This window comes from Hemitrygon akajei, chromosome 8 (genome assembly GCF_048418815.1).
Source record: "Hemitrygon akajei chromosome 8, sHemAka1.3, whole genome shotgun sequence".
Classification (NCBI taxonomy): Eukaryota; Metazoa; Chordata; class Chondrichthyes; order Myliobatiformes; family Dasyatidae; genus Hemitrygon; species Hemitrygon akajei.
The window spans coordinates 21,622,158-21,643,847 of record NC_133131.1 but is presented as its reverse complement, the minus strand read 5'-3'; the positions used below and the strand labels follow the sequence as shown (position 1 = coordinate 21,643,847).

General features: G+C 39.6%; 1 protein-coding gene across 1 annotated transcript in view; it reads left to right on the top strand.

The window, feature by feature from the left end:
• pipox (pipecolic acid oxidase) overlaps nt 1-21,690 on the top strand; it is an 82,947-nt gene that overhangs the window by 21,985 nt on the left and 39,272 nt on the right. Inside the window, exons 3-4 of the mRNA XM_073053430.1 lie at nt 6,400-6,613; nt 20,736-20,918. Of these exons, the coding sequence (XP_072909531.1) occupies nt 6,400-6,613; nt 20,736-20,918 (397 nt within the window). The remainder of the gene's footprint in view (nt 1-6,399; nt 6,614-20,735; nt 20,919-21,690) is intronic.

Sequence of the window (21,690 nt, the reverse complement as noted above, 5' to 3'; positions counted from 1 at the left end):
GCAGGAGACTTGTTGAACAATTTCTAGCCAGCATTAGTCAAGGACACTTTTGTCACTGTTAAACACTACACATTGCTTAGAGCAAATAGTTTTTAAATAGCATCAGTTACATGTGTTTGGGTTAAAAAAGCAATGATTTTTGTCATTGATAGTTGGCAAGAAATAAGGAGTAAGACAATTCAGAACTGTTTTGCTCACTGTGATTTCAAGCATTCAGGCCTGGAAATGTCAGAAACAGCCAGGATTGAAAATGAAACGATTTCACTACTTCAGCATGTTAGGAACTACAACGAATTTGAAGGTATTTACAATCATCTTGAATGTTACAATGAAAATTAAGATTTGGAGGCTGCAATTGTCAAAAGGATTGTATGAAGGCAGTCCATTATTTACACTAGGTGTCTGTACTGATTTTGTTCATTTGCAGTCAATCAAAAGAAAACGACAGCGTGCACTGGAGAAATGCCTCCATTGATAACTATAGTGAACTAATATACAGTTTTATAGTACTGTACTATTGATACGCGTTCTGACTTGTTACACAGGCTACATCCACACTAGACCGGATAATTTTGAAAACGCTGGTTTCACGTAAAAACAATAGGCGTCCACACTATGCATTTTTGAAAATATCTCTATCCACATTGAAATGGAGATTTTGGCGAATCTCCTCCTACTGGGCATGCGCAGGACACATCTACCGAAAACAATCGACATGTTTGGTGTCGAAACTCGCCGTAAAAGTGCGCATTTATGCAGTTACAGACTAGAAAAACTTTAAATGATGGACAGCTGTTGGCTTTCACGCAGGAGAACTTAAAAGTAAAAAAAAACAAATACTGGAGTGTACGGAGGCAACCGACAGGGAGTTCACGGACAGTATGACCCGGCTGACGACGAACATTGAAAAACTGACTAACTCTGTTGCATTAATAAAGCACCTTGTTAAATGTATAAAACATGTCTACATCAGTCTTATCTTGTATTTCCATACAATGTTACATTAGGCTATTACACATCTACTGTCAGAGAAGTACTTGCATAAATAGGTAAACCACCTTCATACAAGCAAGGACAGAAAAAGTGAGGATATTTATTTATTCAGTAAGTTATGGGTCAAAGTATTTGGTGAGTACATTTCTAACTCTTCTGGCTTCAGTCTCATTGCCGTCTGTTCTGAAATTGTTAGGTTGCGTTCAAGAAAACAATGACATTGCGCGCTGCCGTCTGATAGTGTTTTCAGATATCTCCAGTTATCCCGTCCACACTGATCTGCCCAAACAGCGTTTTCAAAAATACCCACCCTGGAAAGCGATTCTGAAAAGCTCCGGTTTCGTGGGACGAAAATGACATTTTAGTGTGGAGGAAGGGTAAAAACGAAGAGAAAAAGCTTCGGTTACATACTTATCTGGTGTAGTGTGGACATAGCCACAGTTTGTCTTTTTTTTATACCTTTTTAACTTTCTATTAAACTTTGGCTAATTAGGGTAGTTGCTTAATTGGGCCAAAATGTACTGGTCCTGGTGTGTCCCAATTAACCGGAATACACTGTACCACCAGGCTCAAAAGCAGCTTCTGTCCCATTGATACCAGACTCCTGAAGAGAGCTCTTGCATGGTAAGGTGAACTCTTAACCTTGCAATTTACCTCAATATGATCTTCCACCTTTTTATTTACCTGCATTGCACTTTCTCTGTAGCAGTTACACTTAATTCTGCACTGTTATTGTTTTATATTGTTTTCCCTTGCTGCATTGTGTAAAGAATTAATCTGTATGAACAGTATGGCAAGCAATGTTTTCATGATATCTCAGTACATGTGACGATAACACATCAATACCAGTAATAAAAGTGAAGTGCACACAGTGTCTGATGATTCTTCCATGAATTTCTAGCCTTCACCCTGCTAGTGAACCATTAATTTAGGAAATTCCTTCTTTCTGTCCTTCTCTTGAGAAGTGCCAATTAGTACTCATTATCTATACCTACGCTCTTCCATCTTCCATCTCTACCAGTATGAATCCAAAAAAATTTCATTCCGCTTTCTTGGAAATCTGTACCACGGGTTCAATATTCAATTTCAATCTGATTAGAATCAGTCTGTCATGCCCCAGTAATGCAACAACCAGTCTTTATTTATATTATCAGCAGTTTTCCATTCATCAGTACTTAAGTTCCATTTTTAAACCGTGCTGAGGTGTTTCCTGTACACTTTGTAAGTTGAACTGTTGCTATCAATGTCTGTTCAAATCGCAAAGATAAGATTCCATAGCCTTTTCAGGATAAAGAGCAAATTGCATTTGACTGGAGTTTTATGGTTCGTTATCAGAGGGTGATAACTGTAACTGATTGTAACTGATCTTGTGGATGTGGCTAGCAAAAAGTGTCTGATAATGCCCTGTATGTTAGTCTTGATGTCACAATAGAAATCTGTAGAATTACAAGAATCTTATAGAAGTGAATATACGAGCTTAGCCAAGGGAAAGAATACAAAGGGATAGAAACCAAATCAAGTTTCTACTATTTTTGCAATTACCTCTTTGCTCATGAGGAATGTGTGAATCCAAAATGGTGAAGCCACATTTCCAGTTTTCCAAAATAAATATGATAAAGGGGGGGGGGGTCAGGAAAAGGGGAATACATTTTCCTGTGATATAATAGAGATTAAGCTGTTTCTTTCTTTGCCCCTCTCAAAAATCTTTATTTTTCTTTCTCGTTCTTTCTATTTTAACTGCAAATCATAAGTTTCTGCCTTGACTCTGTCCTTGTATCTACTGTTCATGGCCTTCTTTGTTCTCGTAAGATTGAACCAGTGTTTTCGGTAATGTTTAAGACAGCTTGTCAATTCCCAGCTGTAAACCATTCACTAATTTCCACTCAGTTTATAAAATGCTGCTTTTGCTGGTGGAATTTAAATAATGGTTGGATGGAAGAATTTAATTCTTCTGTCCTGAAGAAGGATCTTGGCCCAAAACATTGACTGTTTATTCATTTCCATAGATACTGCCTGACCTGCTGAGCTTCTCCCGTGTCTTGTGTGGGTTGCTCTGGATTTCCAGCATCTGCAGATTCTCTTAGATAGATAGATAGATAGATAGATAGATAGATAGATAGATACTTTATTCATCCCCATGGGGAAATTCAACTTTTTTTCCAATGTCCCATACACTTGTTGTAGCAAAACTAATTACATACAATACTTAACTCAGTAAAGAATATGATATGCATCTAAATCACTATCTCAAAAAGCATTAATAATAGCTTTTAAAAAGTTCTTAAGTCCTGGCGGTAGAATTGTAAAGCCTAATGGCATTGGGGAGTATTGACCTCTTCATCCTGTCTGAGGAGCATTGCATCGATAGTAACCTGTCGCTGAAACTGCTTCTCTGTCTCTGGATGGTGCTCTTGTGTTTAATGGTAGCTCCCTATTCTGCAATATGGAATAAACTGTGTGAACAACTAGGCCCCATTTGAACACACTAATTTTATTAACAACCTCTTGAGCTTTTGCTATCAGCCCTTAATCAGTGTCATTGGAGAGAACTGTGACCCTGAGTAAAAGTGTACATAGTTACTTGTCATGGGTAGAGTTCTCCTGTTTTAACGTGCAGTTTAAGAAAATATGTTGAAAATCCCTTGGAACTATTTTTCAGTCCAGGGAAGTCTGGTTATATTAGTGTTGTTGAAGATGGATCTGAATTATTGACCCAAAGCAGAACTCATGCTGAAACAATGCAAATCATTTACCTACTTGCTAGAGTACAGCTGGTCATTGTGAATGCTTGAGAATTTATTTGAGTGAGAGTGGGGGAGAAAACATAAATTTCATTCAATTTAAAAATCAAGTCCGAACTGAGACTATGAATTCTATTTTACTTATATATTTAGAGATACAGTGCAGAATAAGTAAATAAAATTCTAAAGCATGCTTTACTCAACACCACGTCTTTCTTCTCTCCCGTCCAAACAACAGATGTGAGCTAATCTGTAAGTAACAATGTAGTGTGGAAATCAAAGGATGTTGTAATGTATAGTTTTATGGATTTGTTGCAGAAGTTTCAAATTGTTCTTACTTGAAATTTATTATAATCCAAATTCAAAATATTTGTTTCTCAAAGTCCACTTTAAGATTATTTATTGTATGTTCAAGTTCAATGTCTTAGTGTGGAGTAAGTCTGATATGTCATTGAAACAATAACCCTGAGCTCCCATATAAATTTCCTAAACTGTCATTTCATGGCCTCTGGCCATTTCACGTGACACTTTGCTCTATGAACCTTTTTCCACCTTCTCCTACTCTTTGTTTCTCCCCACTTTGCAAGGCCAGGAATCATTCTACCAAATAGCTGGCTGGACGGTGTATATATTAAATATAATCACCTTCCTGTTCCTGTTCTGCCCTCTTCACAGAGAGAGAGATGGATGCCGTGTCAGAGAATTGCTCAAACCACCATCAATCTAAATCTGCCTTAAAGAGCAGGGTAGCTATCCAAATTTATTTCCCTGCCTGCTGTGATCAAGCATCCTGTTGCGATTGGCTATTCAGACAAGAGTCAAAGAGAGGTTTCGCTATTGTGGATTGGTTGTTGTTTGAACAAGGCAGCGATTCAAACTCTATCAGAATCAGGTTTATACTTATGTCTTATATGAAATGAAATTTGTAGCTTTATGGCAGCAGTTGGTACAAATACATAAAATTACTATCAATTATAGAACAAATAGTGCAGAGATGGTACACATGGACTTTCATAAATCTGATGATGGTTGGAGAGAAGTGTTCCTGGATCATTAACTGTAAGTCTTCAGGCTCTTGTAATGGTAGTAACAAGAAGAAGGCATGTGCTGGATGATGAGAGTCCTTAATGATGGCTGCCTCCATCTTAAGGCACCTTCACTTGAAGATGTGGAGGAGCTGCCTGAGTCTACAACCCTCTGTGAACTCTTGTGATCCCGTCCATTGGAGTCTTCATTCTAGACTGTGATATAAGCAGTCAGAATGATCTCCAGTGTATATAGTTGATGCCATGCTGTCTTTTTGATTGTATCAATATGTTGGGCCCAGATAGATCCTCTGAGATGCTGACACCCTGGGAACCCTTTCCCATACTGACCCCTCAATAAGGATTTGTGCATGTTCTTGGTCTTGCTGACATTTAATACAAAGTTGTCATCATGACACCACTTATCCAGTTGATCTACCTCGCTCCTGTCTGCCTCTCATTGCTACCTAAGATTCTGCCTACAACATCTGCGAGTCTATGGATCACGTTTGAGCTGTGCTTATCCATGTAGTCGTGAGTGTGGAGAGTAGAGTTGTGGGCTAGGCAGGCACCCTTGAGGTGTGCCTGTGCTGATTGTCAGTGAGGAGGAGATCTTACCACTGACCCATACTGACTGTGATCTCCTGTAAAGGAAATCAAGGATCCTGTTTCAGAGGAAAGTGCAGAGGCCCAGGTTTAGAAGCTTGGTGATTATTGCTGAGGCAATAATGGAATTGAATAATTGAATGGTGTGATTCATAAACAGCAGCCTGACATATTTTTTACTGTCGTCTAAGTACTTCAGAGAAATGTGACTAGATCAATAGGTCAGAGTATATGACCCACTTTGGGAGTAGGTCACTGGGCTTCCCTGTTCTGTAGCTTAATTATACAAACTGTGGCTGAGCAGTTTAGAAGTAAGTTAAAGACAGCAAGATGAGGAGCATCTGTGGCAAGTTAAACAAAATTAATACTTCAGGTCAATGACCTTTTATTAACTCTGATATTAAGTAAACGACCTACAATGTTAACTCTTTTCTATAGATGTAGGTATTTTCTGGGTTTGTATTGGATTTTGCAACATCTGCCATGTATTGTGTTTGACTGAATCCAGGTTCTATCACTCCACCTAAACTGTGATGACTTGCAGTAATGGGGATCATGCAATTCGTGTCTGGATTGGATAGAGAAATTCTGCTATGGTCCGCTCCACCCTCTTGTTTCGTGACCTCTGCTGGAAGGGCAAGGGGACACTGGGTGAGAATTGGATCTTATTGGCTGGAGATTGCTATCCCAGCGGAATAACTTCCAGTCACTTGTAGTTACAGAGCCAAGTTGCTGCCACTGGAACAACAGGCAATCTGCCGAAGGAACGCAGCAGGTTGAGCACCGTATTGGGGAGAAAGAGATTGTTGATGTTTCAGGTCGAGATCATGTTCCAAGTTTTCTCCTGAAACATCGACAAGTCCATCCACAGTGTTCTGACTCAATTCCTATCATCTGTGTTCTCTTATTCCTCTATTATTACCACATAGTCTTGTCTCCAGCAAGCTCTGATGTCTCCTGGAAAGCAACTGTTGGGAAGAGAAGTAAAGAGAATGTTTTTATAATAAAGTGATTAACCTTGTGCTTCTTTGCAGGCAAACAGGGTTATTGCTTCTAGGCCAAGAAAAGGACCCAGAGTTTCAAGCCATGAAGACAACATTGATTGACAGCAAAGTCCCTATGATGACATTATCATCTGCAGATTTTTCAAAGAGGTTCCCAGCTATAAGTCTCCCTAAAGACGTTACAGCCATTCTCGAAGAAACAGCTGGGATCTTGTATGCGGATCGAGCATTGAGAACTCTGCAGGTAATGCAAGAGAAAGGGACCAGGACTTGTGGTCATGACTGCAGGAAATCTCAAAATGCTTTGAAGCCAATGAGATGCTTCCAAAAGTGCAGTTAGTGTTGTAATACTCTGATGTCCCTGTCAGTTTGTGAACAGCAAAAACTCTGGACTAGACAACTCTATTCTGCAAAATAATGCCACAGGATCTCATTTTGGCATCTTATTAAAAAATGACACCTCTTGACAGTGTAACGTTCCTTCGGTGCTACACTGGAACATTTTTTGATCTTCATTCATTTTTAAAATTTGGAATAGTAAACCAGTAAAGTCATAATAATCTAAAGTATTATTTCACAATAAATCTGGTTGACATAATTATAATTTTCTCTGTCAGCTGCATTAAAATTGGTATTCCACTTTGGAAAACTGTAGCTGTATTCCAGGTAGAAAAACAATGTTAAAGTCCTTTCGGTGTTCAGTATGTTAACCTAATACATGGAGTTATGTTAATAACATAGTACTATGCCAATAGGACTAGCAGGGCCCCAGGTTGTATCTTGTTGCAGTGACAAGATGCTTCATGTTGGTCATAGAGTAACACACGGAAAAAGCTGGAGGAACTCAGCAGATCAGACAGTGTCCATGGAGAGGAATAAACCATTGACCCATCAGGCCAAGACTCTTCATCAGGACTGCACCAGTCACTGGCCCAAAAGAATTACTGTTTATTCTTCCATAGGTGCTGCTTGACCTGCTGAGTTCCTCCAGCATTTTGTGTGTATTGCATTGGATTTCTTAAATTTCCAAATCCTTTGTCTTTATCATTTTGGCCATAATATTGATTGGCCTGTACTTGTCTGGGCAAAACTGTTATTCGTAGCAGCCATTCAGCAATAAGATGCTGTTTTTTATATTAGAAATAAAATCTATTACAAAATTAAACAACAGCAGACTTCATTTACATGCCATCCCTAACGAGGTAAAATGTGCTTCACAACAACATTACTGAACATTAAAATATGAATTAGGGCAAATAAACAAAATCTTGATGAAAGGGAGAGGTTTTTAAAGAAGATTTTAGACAAGAATGAGGAGGTAGAGTGGCAGAGGGGTTTAGTGATGGAATTCTGAATCTTTGTGCTTTGGTGGATAACCATTGGCCACCAGTGACGTTGGTGATGTCACAGACATGGGAACAAGACCATGGAAGGATTTGAATAAAAGGACGAGAATTTTCAAGCAGAGGTGTCAGTCAACAAGGAGCCGGTGTTCGTCAAAAAGCACTAGATTCCTGCGGGTTCATGGCTGTTGCTTGGGAAAGTGAGGAGTTAGCCAGATTGATTTTTTTTTGCAATGAAGCTGCAAATGCAGAAGATGTTTGCAGCAGGTCTAACCACCTGGTGCAGGTTTTCAAGATCTGAAGTAAGCTAAGTAAGTGTCTCTGAATTTTATTATTCATGATTCAAGCAAGGTTAAATGTACGGAGGTTTACTATTGAATCTGGTGAATGTCATGAGATCAAATGACAAAATCCTGTGAATTTTATAGACTTCAATTTGTCACTGTAAACAGTAACAACTGAAACATGAAGAAGTCAAAGAATATTTTGTGTGCAGTTTAATATTCAATGCCCACAAAGTTTATCAAACAATTATCCATGGCTGCTTTTTTGGTACACTATATCAAATGAGGAAACTGCCCTTTTGCATCTCCATCTGTCTTTCAAGGTTTGCTCTTCTAGTTCTCAGAACTGGCCCTCAAATGCAAACATTCATGACAAGATATAGACTGTGTTACACCATGAAATGTATGTGATCTAACATGATTGCTTTTGTTCCTTAAAATTGTCTTGTTAAACAAGTGATCTTATGGAAGTTGTTAACCAGGATTGTAAAATTGAGTTTGTCGCTGAGGAGCAGATATCGTGGAAACCACAGTGGATGTAGGCAGTCAATCTGGATTGTATTTGAGTCAGATTCAGATTCATTTATCACATGTATATAGTGAAATGCATCATTTGTCTTAACAACCAACACACCCAAGGATGCGCTGAGGACAGCCTGCAAGTGTCATCACACATTCCAATGCCAACATAAGCATGCTTACAATGCTTGGCAGAACAGCACAGAACACAACAAGCACCAAAGCTACAGCAGCGAAACAAGCCCCTTTCCTCCCCCTGCCCATGTCCGTAGACAATCCTCCAACTCTAAGACAGCCTCCAGTCTCCAATCACCAGACTTTGACTTCAGACTTCTGATTAACCTTCATGCTACAATCTTCAGTGTTGTCCCCTAGACTAGTCGATGGCAGTACCTCAAGCTCCAGGCTTGAACATCCTAGGATGCCAACTAGCCAGCCCTCATGCCTCCTTGTGCCTCCTTCTCCCACTGACATCTTATCCTGACTGTCCTGGAGTGTAGAATGGAGATGTAGACTCCAGATACCATTTTTCCCATGTCCAATTCACAGGCCATCAAGCGCAGAGCAAAGGCCTCAACTCTGGATATCCCTCGTTGGCCATTCACGTGGCTGGATTTGAACACAGAGCACGGAGTGGAGACTTGACCACTAACTCCTCCTCATCCTTGTCCCTAAACACCTTTCTGACTTCTAACACCCCACATCACTGTTCCGAAACCCGAACATTCCCCTCTCTTTGCCCAAAACAATCCCTACGAACCAAAAGAAACAACTAAATCTGAGACATAATCTTGAACGAGACTGCAGCTTGGCGCTGTCTTGACCAGGAAGTCTCTAAAAGTCTCCCTTTGCTTGGAACATTTTAGCTGGTATAATTGTACATTTTTGGTCTTGAAAAGCTTTCCTGGAAACAATGGCGAATTGAAACAGGGGAAGGAATTTAAAAAATAACATAGGACCATATGCTAAAACTCTTTGAGAAGCAACAGAACCCTTAAATATTTGGGTAATTTGGTTTCTTAAAATGAAACAAAAATGAGAACAAAAATAAAAAAATATTCTTTACATAATTTTCCCATTGCAGAAATGATGTTCCTCATTTTAACTGTTTTTGTTTTTTAAGTAATAAGGGAAGGGGTTTTGTTTCAGGCCAGTATTTCCAACAGCTTAGTTGTGCTCTGTTAGAGTTTAGAATTGGAAGGAAAGAACAGGAGTATTCCCAAGTCCACAACAGATCATTAAGTTCCTTCTGAAAGATCTGTCTGACCAGGAACTATCACGTAATATATATATAGGTTCCACATTGCTCTAGTAGTTATTTCAGTAAATTTTAATCCAGAGACCGTTTCGTAAATTTGTTGATAGCATTATTCCTCTTGCAACCCTTTGATGTTGTATTGTTAGATTGTTACAGCTTAGATAGCTCATATCAGTAATTTCAGCAGTTCCAGTAACTGAATATTCTCTCTGTTGAAGGTGCCTCTGTGCTTTTGATCATTCTAATTTTATAAGTTCATTAAGTCTGTTTGTTAAGTATCTCTTTAGCAAGATTTGGGTATTACTTGAATAGACTCTATGAATTATTCTGGATAGCAGCTGATTGCAATTTATCATCAGTAAACTTAGTTGATACAAAATAAAAACTGGAAATGCAGGAAATACTCAGCAGGTCAGGAAAGAAAAGGTGGGCAAATAATGATTCATTGTAGAGCACTACAACACAGAACAAGTCATTCAGCCCATCCAGTCCAGGCCAACCTCTTTCTCTGCCTAGTCTCATTTATGCACACCCAGACCATAGACTTCCATACCCCTCTCATCCACGTACCTATCCAAACTTCTCTAAAGTGTTGAAATCGACCCCTCATCCATCACTTCCACTGACTCTTTATTCCACACTCCCACCACCTTTTGTGGGGAAGCCCTCCCCCTCAGGTTCCCCATAAATATTTCACATTTCACCCTAAATCCAGGTTTTATCCAGGTTTTGTTTGAATTATTGAATTGGTTCAGCACAACAGTATTAGTTGAAGGACCTATTCCTGTGCTGTACTGTTCTATGTTTTGTGCTCAAATAAATTCCTAACCTATTCAACATTTCCCTATGAGTCAGGTTCACAAGTCCTAGCAACATCCTTGTGAATTCTCTCTGCACTCTTTCAAGATACTGATACGTTTCCTATAAGTGACCAGAACTGCACACAATACTCACAATGTGACCTCACCGACGTTTTAAACAACATAACATCCCGAATCCTGTATTCATTGCTTTGACTTATGAAAGAATATTTGCTAAAATCTGTCTTTATGACCCTCATCTACCTGTGACACTACTTTCATGAAATTGTGGATTTTGATGCACCGTCAATAACTCTCGGAGGCAGGAAGTGAACAATAGGCTTTTATTAGCAGCAAAAAAGGGAGCCCACTACATCTCGGAGACTGAGGGAGGAGCAGTGCCCCAATCGCCTTTATACAAGGGTCTGTGGGAGGAGCCACAGGAGCAGTCAGCAGAGGGGCATGTCCAGACAGGTATACATAGTTTACCACAGATTTGTATTCCCAGATCTCTTTGTATTCTGCTCGTCTCAGTGCCCTACCATTCACTGTGTGAATCCGACCTTGGATTGTCCTCCCAAAGTGTCGGACCTGATACTTGTTTGTATTTAATTCCATCAATCCACTTTTCCAGCTAGTCCGTACTTTAATAGTTTTATATATATATATAAATATATATAAAGTATAATGCCTACTACCAAAACTATAATGTAATTCCCATAAAAAAACCATAAAACCTACAGAAAAAATACTGAAAGTAAGGGACTATGGTCCAGAAAAAAAGAATAAACTTAATCTAAAGAGGAGTTATGAAAGTATTCAAGAAAAGGTCCCCACACCTTATGAAACTTTATGTCCAAATTGAAAAGTGATTAATGAATCTTTTCAAGGTTTAAACAGGACATAATATCACTAAGCCATTGAGCATGAGTGGGTGGGGCAACATCTCTCCCCACTCAATGGCTTAGTGAGTGGGTGGGGCAATATCTCTCCACCCGAGAAGAACTAAGTGTCTAGCCAAAAGAGAGGCAAAAGATAGTGTTCCTTCTTCCTCCAACTTATCCTTCGATACATTGACGACTATATTAGTGCTGCTTCCTGCACCCATGCTGAGCTCGTCAATTTCATTGACTTTGCCTCTAACTTTCACCCAGCCCTCAAATTCACTTGGTCCATCTCGGATACTTCTCTCCCCTTTCTCGATCTCTCGGTCTCCATCTCTGGAGATAGACTGTCCACTGACATCTTCTATGAACCTATTGACTCCCATAACTACCTTGATTATACCTCTTCCCACCCTGCCAAATGCAAAAACTCTATTCCCCTATTCCCAGTTCCTCCGTCTCCGCTGCATCTGCTCCCAGGATGAGGCTTTCCGTTCCAGGACATCCCAAATGTCCTCTTTCGTTAAGAATCGTGGTTTCCCTTCTGCCGTCATCAATGATGCCCTCACCCGCATCTCCTCCATTTCCCGCACTTTGGCCCTCACCCCATCCTCCCGTCACCACAATAGGGACCATGTCCCCCTTGTCCTCACCTATCACCCCACCAGCCTCCGGATCCAGCATATTATCCTCCGCAACTTCCGCCACCTTCAACAGGACCCCACCACTAAGTACATCTTTCCCTCTCTACCCCTCTCAGCTTTTCACAGGGATTGTTCCCTCTGCGACTGCCTGGTCCACACGTCCCTCCCCACAGATCTCCCAGCGGGCACTTATCCCTGCAAGCGTAAGTGCTACACCTGTCCCTACACCTCCTCTCTTACCACCGTTCAGGACCCCAAACAGTCCTTCCAGGTGAGGCAACACTTCACTTGTGAGTCTGTTGGGGTAATCTATTGCATCCGGTGCTCCCGGTGCGGCCTCCTCTACATCGGCGAGACCCGACGCAGATTGGGGGACCGCTTCGTCGAGCACCTCCGCTCCGTCCGTCACAATGGACAGGACCTCCCGGTTGCCACCCACGTCAACTCTGCCTCTCATTCCCATTTGGATATGTCCATACATGGCCTCCTCTACTGCCGTGATGAGGCCAAACTTCAGTTGGAGGAACAACACCTCATATACCGTCTGGGTAGTCTCCAGCCCCTTGGTATGAACATCGAATTCTCCAACTTCTGGTAATTTCTTCCCTCTCCCTTCCCCCATCCCACTTTCACTCTGTCTCCTCTTCTAGCTGCCTATCACCTCTGTCATGATTCTGCCTTCTTCTACTACCCATAGTGCTTTCCCCTTAGATTCTTTCTTCACCTCTCCGGCCTATCCCCTCCCTGCTTCCCCTCCACCACCCCTTGATCTTTCCTCTGATTGGTTTTTCACCTGGCACATTCCACCCTCCCCCCACCTTCTTTATAGGGCCCCTGCCCCCTCCTTCTTCAGTCCTGACAAAGGGTCTCGGCCCGAAACGTTGACTGCTCCTTTCAACGGATGCTGCCCGACCTGCTGAGTTCATCCAGCTTGTTTGTACGTGTTGATTTGACCACAGCATCTGCAGTGTACTTTGTGTTTACTAAAAGATAGTGTTCAATGTTTAGTCAGACTCAGATGCATGTCTGTCTCACCCAAGGTACCAAAAAGGGCAGTCAGAGGGTTAGGTTTTAAGTGGCAATTAAGAATATGGGATAAAGATTAAAAAAACTTCTCTCCAGAATTTCTGTAGACTAGGACAAGCCCAGTACATATGAATAAGAGAAGCCTCGCCCCTTTTACATTGTCACAAACAGGACTAATGTCAGGATAAAACCGCGATAATTTATTTTTAAACATATGAGCCCTATGTACAACCTTAAACTGTAAAAGGCAGTGGCAAGCACATAAAGAGGTTGAATTAACTGACTTAAGAATTGAATCCCAAACTGCATCAGATAAAGAAATATTTAAATCATGCTCTCAAGCAGTTCTAATTTTATCAAAGGGGGCATGCCTCAAGGTCACTATCTTATCATGAATAGAAGATATTAAGCCTTTACCCAATTCCCAATTAATAGAGAAGCACAAGCATTAGTATTTCACAACCTCCCTTTCAAAGTAGTTAATAATCAATTTACTTACCTTGGTATTATAGTAACAAGGAACTTCAAGAATCTTTTTCGAGAAAATTTTGCTAATCTTTTAAATTCTACAAAACAGAGTTTGACACAGTGGTCACCCTTATCCATGTTTCTGGTAGGTTGAATTAATGCTGTTAAAATGTATATCCTTCCTAAATTTTTATACTTATTTCAGTCTATACCAATTTTTATCTCTAAAGCTTTTTTTGATTTGTTAGATTCTATCATTTTGTCCTATCTATGGAAGGGCAAACGTTCTAGACTTAATAAAGCTCACCTTCAAAAACCTAAAAGGGAAGGTGGTATGGCTTTGTCTAACTTCCGTTTATATCATTGGGCAGCCAATATTGTCTTACTTTTTGGTCCTTCTTTCATAATCAGTCTGACTAACCAAAATGGGTGGCAATGGAGTTGAACTCTCGTAAGGATCTCTCCGTTTTTGCACTTCTTGGATCTGCACTTCCTTGTCACTTGCCTAGACTAGTTATTAATCCTTTTATTAGACACACTCTGAGAATATGGGCTCAGTTTAGAAAATATAATTGGCTTTCATGGTTTCTCTCTGTCTAGTCCTATTTTACACTATCATCTTTTCCTACCTTCTATGCAACACTCAACATTTCATGATTGGTATAGAAAGGGCATTCAGCACTTTGAAGATCTTTTCATAGATAATTGTTTTGCAACTTTTCAACAACTATCTATAAAGTTTAACCTACCTAATACTCATTTCTTTAGATACCTTCAAATTAGACATTTCATTAACCATTTAATATCAAATTTTCCTGAGATGCCTCAGAAAAACGTTGTGGACCTGTTTCTTTGTATTAATAGATAACAAACCCTTCTGACCCAACAAGCTCACACTATCTAATTACACCCACGTAACCTACTAGCCTTCTAGCTCGTACATATTTGTAATGTGGAATGAAATACAGTCATGGGGAGAATGTACAAACTCCTTACAGATAGTGATGGAATTGAACCCGGGATGCGGGCACTGTAACACAGTTATGTTAAACGCTACACCACCAAAGCCACCCATCAAATATGTTCAAAGATTGTTCAGATTACCATCTATTTATAAGGTACTTTACTAAATTCAGGCCACTTTTTCAGTTGGGCGCCATGGTGACATAATGGATAGCACATACTAATACAGCTCAGGGTGTCAGTGTTCAGAGTTCAATTCCAGCATCCTTTGTAAGACGTCTGTACATGTTCCCTGCGGAATGTGTGGGTTTTTCCAGGTGCACTGCTTTTTCTCCCTCAGTCCAAAGGTGTACCATTTAGTAGGTTAACTGGTCATTGTAAATTGTCCCGTGATTAGGTTAAGGTTAGATCAGGGGTTGTTAAGGGTTGCTGGGCAGCACAGCTCAAAGGGCTGTATCTCTAAATAATTAAGTATGAATTGGATCTTGTGTTTTTGGTTGTTAATGTCCATTATTTTCTATTGGACTGCAGCCTATATATATTTCCAGACAAAATAATGCTTCACTGCTATTGGAAAACCATGCTATTTTCAACAGAAGGCATGTATTTTCTCAGAGGAGGGTTATTTGAATAAGTTATTGTCCTTTAAACTATGAGATTAACTTATGCACAATGTTTTGATTTATTCATCATTAAAGAGTTGTTTTGGACGCTAGGACTAGAACATTCTTTCAGTAATTGGTATTCTCATGTCTAGTTTACATTTTCTTAGAGTGGTACCTTTCTCTCCTGAGACATTGATGCCATGGATTTTGCAATTACCCGTGAAATTGTGTTCACTGTCGACTCCAAAGTAAGTTATCCCCAAAGACTAAGTGATTAGTCTGATGAGAATTTCCCCTTTCCTTGAAAGTTGTTTCAGTCAGACTCAGATTTAGATGATGTCTGACGCATAGTGACAATGATATCATCAAGCTAGGTGTTCAACCACTCTCATTAAATAATTCTCATTATCATTTTGTCCAACTTACATTGAGCAAACAGCTTACAGCATATGAAATGAACATAGGCAGAAGCACCTATATAAAGATACTTTATTTGCAAGGTGTGTGGTTTTTATAAACTAATCAAGGGAGTGATCATCTAGATGTAGATGTTAGCAGTAAAGACTTTAAGGACATTAATTGTGTTTTAGGGTGTTAAGCTATCTCATTCGGTGAGCTGTAACACTAAGAACAAACTTGCTTTGTAAGTAGTTGAATTTTTCATTAGTAAACCAATTTCTGCTCATTACAATGGGAAAGTCGGCAACAACACTCTCATTGAATCAATGGCATCAGCTTCTGGTTTTCTGTGTTTCACTACATGTCTTCATTCTTCATCCGTTCATACATCCTGTATTATAACAGTGGGTATTAATAGCCTCACTGTTTCTGTCACCAGAAGTTCTAGGCTGTTAGTGTTTGCATAAGCATGCTATAACTGTTCTTCAGTGGAGTTTTATATTTGTTTGCCTTCATTGGAATTATCAAAGAACATTATTTGTTGTATTTTACCCCATACTTTATTTCTAATTTTTATTTAAAGATACAGTGCAGAACTGGCCCTTCCACCCCAACACGTTGCACTGCCCAGCAATCCACCTATTTAACTCTAGCCCAATCAAGGGGCAGTTTACAATGACCAATTAGCCTACTACCCGGTAAGCCTTTGAAATTTGGGAGGAAACCTGAGTATCCAAGCACTTACAGGGAGAGAAGTTAAAAACTCCGTACAGGCAGCGTTGGAATTGAACTCTGAACTCCAATACCCCAAGCTGTAATCGTGTCACCCTAACCGCAGGTAGTAAACGAATGGCTCAGAATTTTTAAATTGTACAACATGTCCTATATTTATAAGTAAGTTTGATGAATCAGTTCCTAACTATACAAACATCTGTGTGCTTAATTCATTGTCATAGGAGCAGAATTAGGCCATTCAGCCCATTGAGACTGCTCTGCCATTCATTTATTACCGCTCTCAACCCCATTCCCCTGCCTCCTCCCTGTAATCTTTGACCCCCTTACTAACCATGAACCTATCAACCTCCACTTTAGATATCCCCAATGACTTGTCCACTACAGCCATCTGTGGCAATGAATTCCACATGTTCACCACCTTCCGGCCAAAGAAATTCTTTCTCATCTCTGTTCTAAAGGAAAGTCCCTCTACTCCGAGACTCTTCCCTCTGTATTATAAACCCCAACTATAGGAAACATCTTCTCCACATCTACTCTATCTAGGCCATTCAATATTCGGTAGGCTTCCATAAGATCCCCTTTTTTTTAACTCCATTGAGTATAGACCCAGAGCCATCAGCTGGGCAATAATTAACACAAAGTTAAAATAATGGTGTATTTCAATAATATAGCATTATTTCAACTTTAAAATATGGTTTTCAGAGTTTCAGATAGAAATAGTTTCTGTGCCAGCATGGAAATAATTTTGTATTTTTCTGAATGTCTGATATCTAATTTTTGAATGAAAACCATGTTGTGATTGTGTGAAATACCTTGTGGCTGCCTCTTGTAAACATGGGAGCACTTCCTGACTTTGACCTGAGAATTGAAGACTCAGGTTTAACTGAGTTTTATTAAGAAAGCTGTTAACAGTGACACCAGGTTCTTGGCAAAGCTCCATACCAAAATCAGTATTCTAAACCTTCTCTAGGATACCACTTCTGTCCAGTCTTCCCTCTAATGTGTAATGACCAATGTGCACAAAAATATTGTGTTGTGCATTTTTTTTTTGCCTAGTGACAACATCATGTGTGCACTGACTAATTTCTTCAATAAAAACAATATAAATAAGCCATTAAAATCTACAGACAAATCATCACGAACTCCATGTTGTCAACTCCATCCCATCAGAAACCAGAAAAGGAACTGTGATTGTTTACGATTGTGAATTATATTTCATGAGGTGGAGGGTGACAACATTTTGTGCGTGGTTTATGTTCCTTTGTGCGCTAGTAGCGAAAGGTATGTGTGCACACATCTTAAAGGGAACTTTGCTTCTGTCATTCTTACATTCTTTCGAGTCTGTCTACTCAAATGCTTCTGAAGAAACCAATTTAATCTTGGTTTCAATCCTCCATGGTGACTAATCTGACTTTTTAATGTGAAATTTGCATGGCAGTTCAGTTACTTAGTTCTGTAATACCCAGACTCTGCTCAATGTTGCATTCATACCCAAATACTTTATCCCTTTCTACCCGTAGACCTTTGATCTTGTGAGCAAATCCTGCAGCATCATGGCAAGCACCTTCTGTTCTGTTCCGTCCTGTTGTTGTTGGCAAAATTCCTAATTAGCAAGGGGGCAGTTGATTGTGCTTATGGTCACTGCAGAGAAAGGCCACTTTAACAAAGATGACCTTAAATTTCCTCTCAGTTCTGGATAGGATCTTGCCTAGAGTGGGGGAGCCTAGGACCGGAGGGCACAGTCTCAGAACAGAAGGATGGTCCTTTAGAACAGAGGTGAGGAAGAATTTCTTTAGCCAGAGGATGATGAGTCTGTGGAATTCATTGCCACATACAGCTGTGGAGGCCAAGTTATGTGATACATTTGAAGTGAAGGCTAGGTTCTTGATTAGTCAGGACATCAAACGTTACGGGGAGAAGGCAGAAGAATCAGGTTGAGAGAGATAATGTATCAGTCATGGTGAAATGCTGGACCAGACCCAAATCTGCTCCTATGTCTTATGGTCAGTAACTTCTCTGGTATTACAAAAGCATAGGTTCATACCACAGGTAACCAAAATATTAACAAATGCATGGTATTTGGAAAAGCTGCACACTTTTTTAAGCCTTACTTGGCCAAGCTTCCCATCATGCCATCTGATAACTGTTTACAGCTGTTCATAAAAATAAAAATCAAAGGATTTGTAGGATACTGCACTGTCTTCTTCCACAGTCTGAAGCTGAAACTGGAACTCTAACTCAGAATCTAAAAGTAGGTGTGAAGAAACTGCTGCCAGATTTCTGTCAATTAAAACCTTTGGTGTCCAAGTGCTATTTTCCTCTATCAACATGAGGCTTGTTAGTAAGTTTAAAAAGATGGCAAGCATATTTGTTGATACGGATTTTCCTGCACTGATATATGAAAAGATAATTGATTTTTTAAAAGTTAGTTTTTTTTTATGTACAATAAATATCAGCTCAAAAAATACATAAGCCTCATAATAAAGTTTACAAGTCCGCAGAGTCCAAGCAGGAGTAATTAATGTTCATGCTGTGGATTTGGTACGGGTATATGAAAGAAAATGAGGCATGACGGTAATGCAAATACAGGGCCTGCATTAAACAGATTTAGTGTTGCTTCTGATTGTGTTTAGAACTCGATTGAAAAGATAACAGGAGACATAAAAGACAACAGATGTGAAGCAACAAATAAACTGCTGGAAGAACCCGAAAGGTCAACCAGTGTTTGTTGAGGACTGTTGCAGGATTTTGGCTTGAAAACTTGACAGTTCTTTTCCTCCCAACAGATGTTGCTCGACTTATTGACTCCTCCAACTGGTTGTTCATTATTATGTCTAACAGCTCTTGTAATATGCAATGAGTGCAGTGAAGCCAAAGCAGATGGGGAAATGGAGGGGGTAACAGAAGCCATGAAAACTATCTTAGAGAAGGAGAGAGGAGATCGAGACTTCTTAAATGGTGTGAGAGCCTCTGGCAGAGGCTCAGGCAGATTCTAACCACTTTGTAGGTTAAAAAGTGAGAACATTCGGGAACATTTATTACCATACAACCATCAGGCTCCTGAACCTGCATGGATAACTTTAATCACCATTAATCTGAACTGATTCTATGACCTACAAACTCACTTTCAAGGACTCTTTACAACTCATGTCCTCGGTATTATTGTTCATTTGCACAACTGGTCATCTTTTGTACTTCGATTATATGTCAGTCTTTGTTTATGCATAGCTTTATTGTAAATCCTATTGTACTTTTCCTCTGAAAATGCCCGCAAGAAAATTACTACTTTGATTATATATTTACTTTGAATGTTGAACCTTGGAGACAAGCAGGTCTGTGTTTGAAGAAAGGGGAGAATATTGTAGTGACACGAAGTGCTTAAAACTTCCAGTGGCCACAAAGCAGGTTGCTGACGGTTTCTTGCAACTAGGTTAAATTTTGTTAGTTCTGTGTTGATCATATGAATAGTCAAGGGTAAAAATTACCTATTATGGCAGAGGTACCAAATTGTAAAGTTGGAGTATGTTCACAGCTGGAACTTCACTAACATATGCTAAAAGTATTGATAAGCCTCCTCACAGTGCCACCTTCAGGCAAAGCAGACATGCGGTTTGAAATGGAATGCTTTGATCTGCCTATCCATTTTAATATAGAACAGTGAGCTTGAATAATACCTAAACTTAATACATCAAGATGTTGGAGCCTAGATTTTTATATACTTGATCCTAGATTTGATCTTAAGTGTCTTTAAATATCAGTATCAATTTCTCATATAACTGTTCCATTTCTATTACAGAGTTTCAAGATGTGCAAGAGATATGAAATACATTAATAAATAGCATATTATTATCTAATTCTGCTCTAGAAGGAATCAGAATCATAATTAGGTTTCATATCATTATCATATGTCATGAAGATTGTTGCTTTGTTGCAGTAGTACATTGCAATGCGTTATAATAAAAGCTATAGATTACAATAAGAAGTATATACAAAAAATTAAATTAAATAAGTAGTGTAAAAATAGAAAGGGAAAATACTGAGGTAGTATTCATAGGTTCATTGTCCATTCAGAAAAGGCATGGCAGAGGGAAAGAAGATGTTCCTGAAATGTTGAGTGTGTGTCTTCCTTGATGTTAGCAATGAAAAGAGGGCATGTCATGGGTGACGAGGGGTCCTTACTGATGAATCCTACCTTTTTGAGGCATCACCTTTTGAAACTGCCCTGGATGCTGGGTAGATAATGGATTACAGAGATATAAGACTGGAAACTGGTTAACAGGTATCTCGAATGTGAGAAAAAGGCAATAATTTAAATGAGGTAGAGAAATTCTTCAGTTCATTAATATAATAAATATATTTTCTGGATGATGGAGAAATAATTATTAGAAATAATGACGAGTTTTCATGATTTCACAAGAGAGAATTGAACCGTTTGCAGGATTTGTTCCGAAGATATGGAGGAACCATTCGTGATGGTGAGCAAGTTGTTGAAATACAGCCTGGTAGAATGGTTACCGTGACAACCACCAGAGGAACTTACAGAACAAAAAATCTGGTGATTACTGCTGGCCCTTGGACAAATAAACTGTTGAACCTTGTGGGACTACAGCTTCCTCTGAAGGTACTTGATGGATCTTAATTTCACTCTATGCTAACATCACCCTTAGAAACATAGAAACATAGAAAATAGGTGTAGGAGTAGGCCATTTGGCCCTTAGAGCCTGCATCGCCATTCAGTATGATAATGGCTGATCATCCAACTCAGAACCCTGTACCTGCTTTCTCTCCATACCCCCTGATTCCTTTAGCCACAAGGGCCATATCTAACTTCCTCTTAAATATAGCCAATGAACCAGCCTCAACTGTTTCCTGTGGCAGAGAATTCCACAGATTCACCACTCTCTCTGTGAAGAAGTTTTTCCTCATCTCAGTCCTAAAAGGCTTCCCCTTTATCCTTAAACTGTGACCGCTCGTTCTGGACTTCCCCAACATCGGAAACAATCTTCCTGCATCTAGCCTGTCCAATCCATTTAGAATTTTATACGTTTCAATAAGATCCCCCCTCAATCTTCTAAATTCCAGTGAGTATAAGCCTAGTCGATCCAGTCTTTCTTCATATGAAAGTCCTGCCATCCCAGGAATCAATCTGGTGAACCTTCTCTGTACTCCCTCTATGGCAAGAATGTCTTTCCTCAGATTAGGGGACCAAAACTGCACACAATATTCTAGGTGCAGTCTCACCAAGGCCTTGTACAACTGCAGTAGAACCTCCCTGCTCCTGTACTCAAATCCTTTTGCTATGAATGCCAACATACCATTTGCCTTTTTCACCGCCTGCTGTACCTGCATGCCCACCTTCAATGACTGGTGTACAATGACACCCAGGTCTCGTT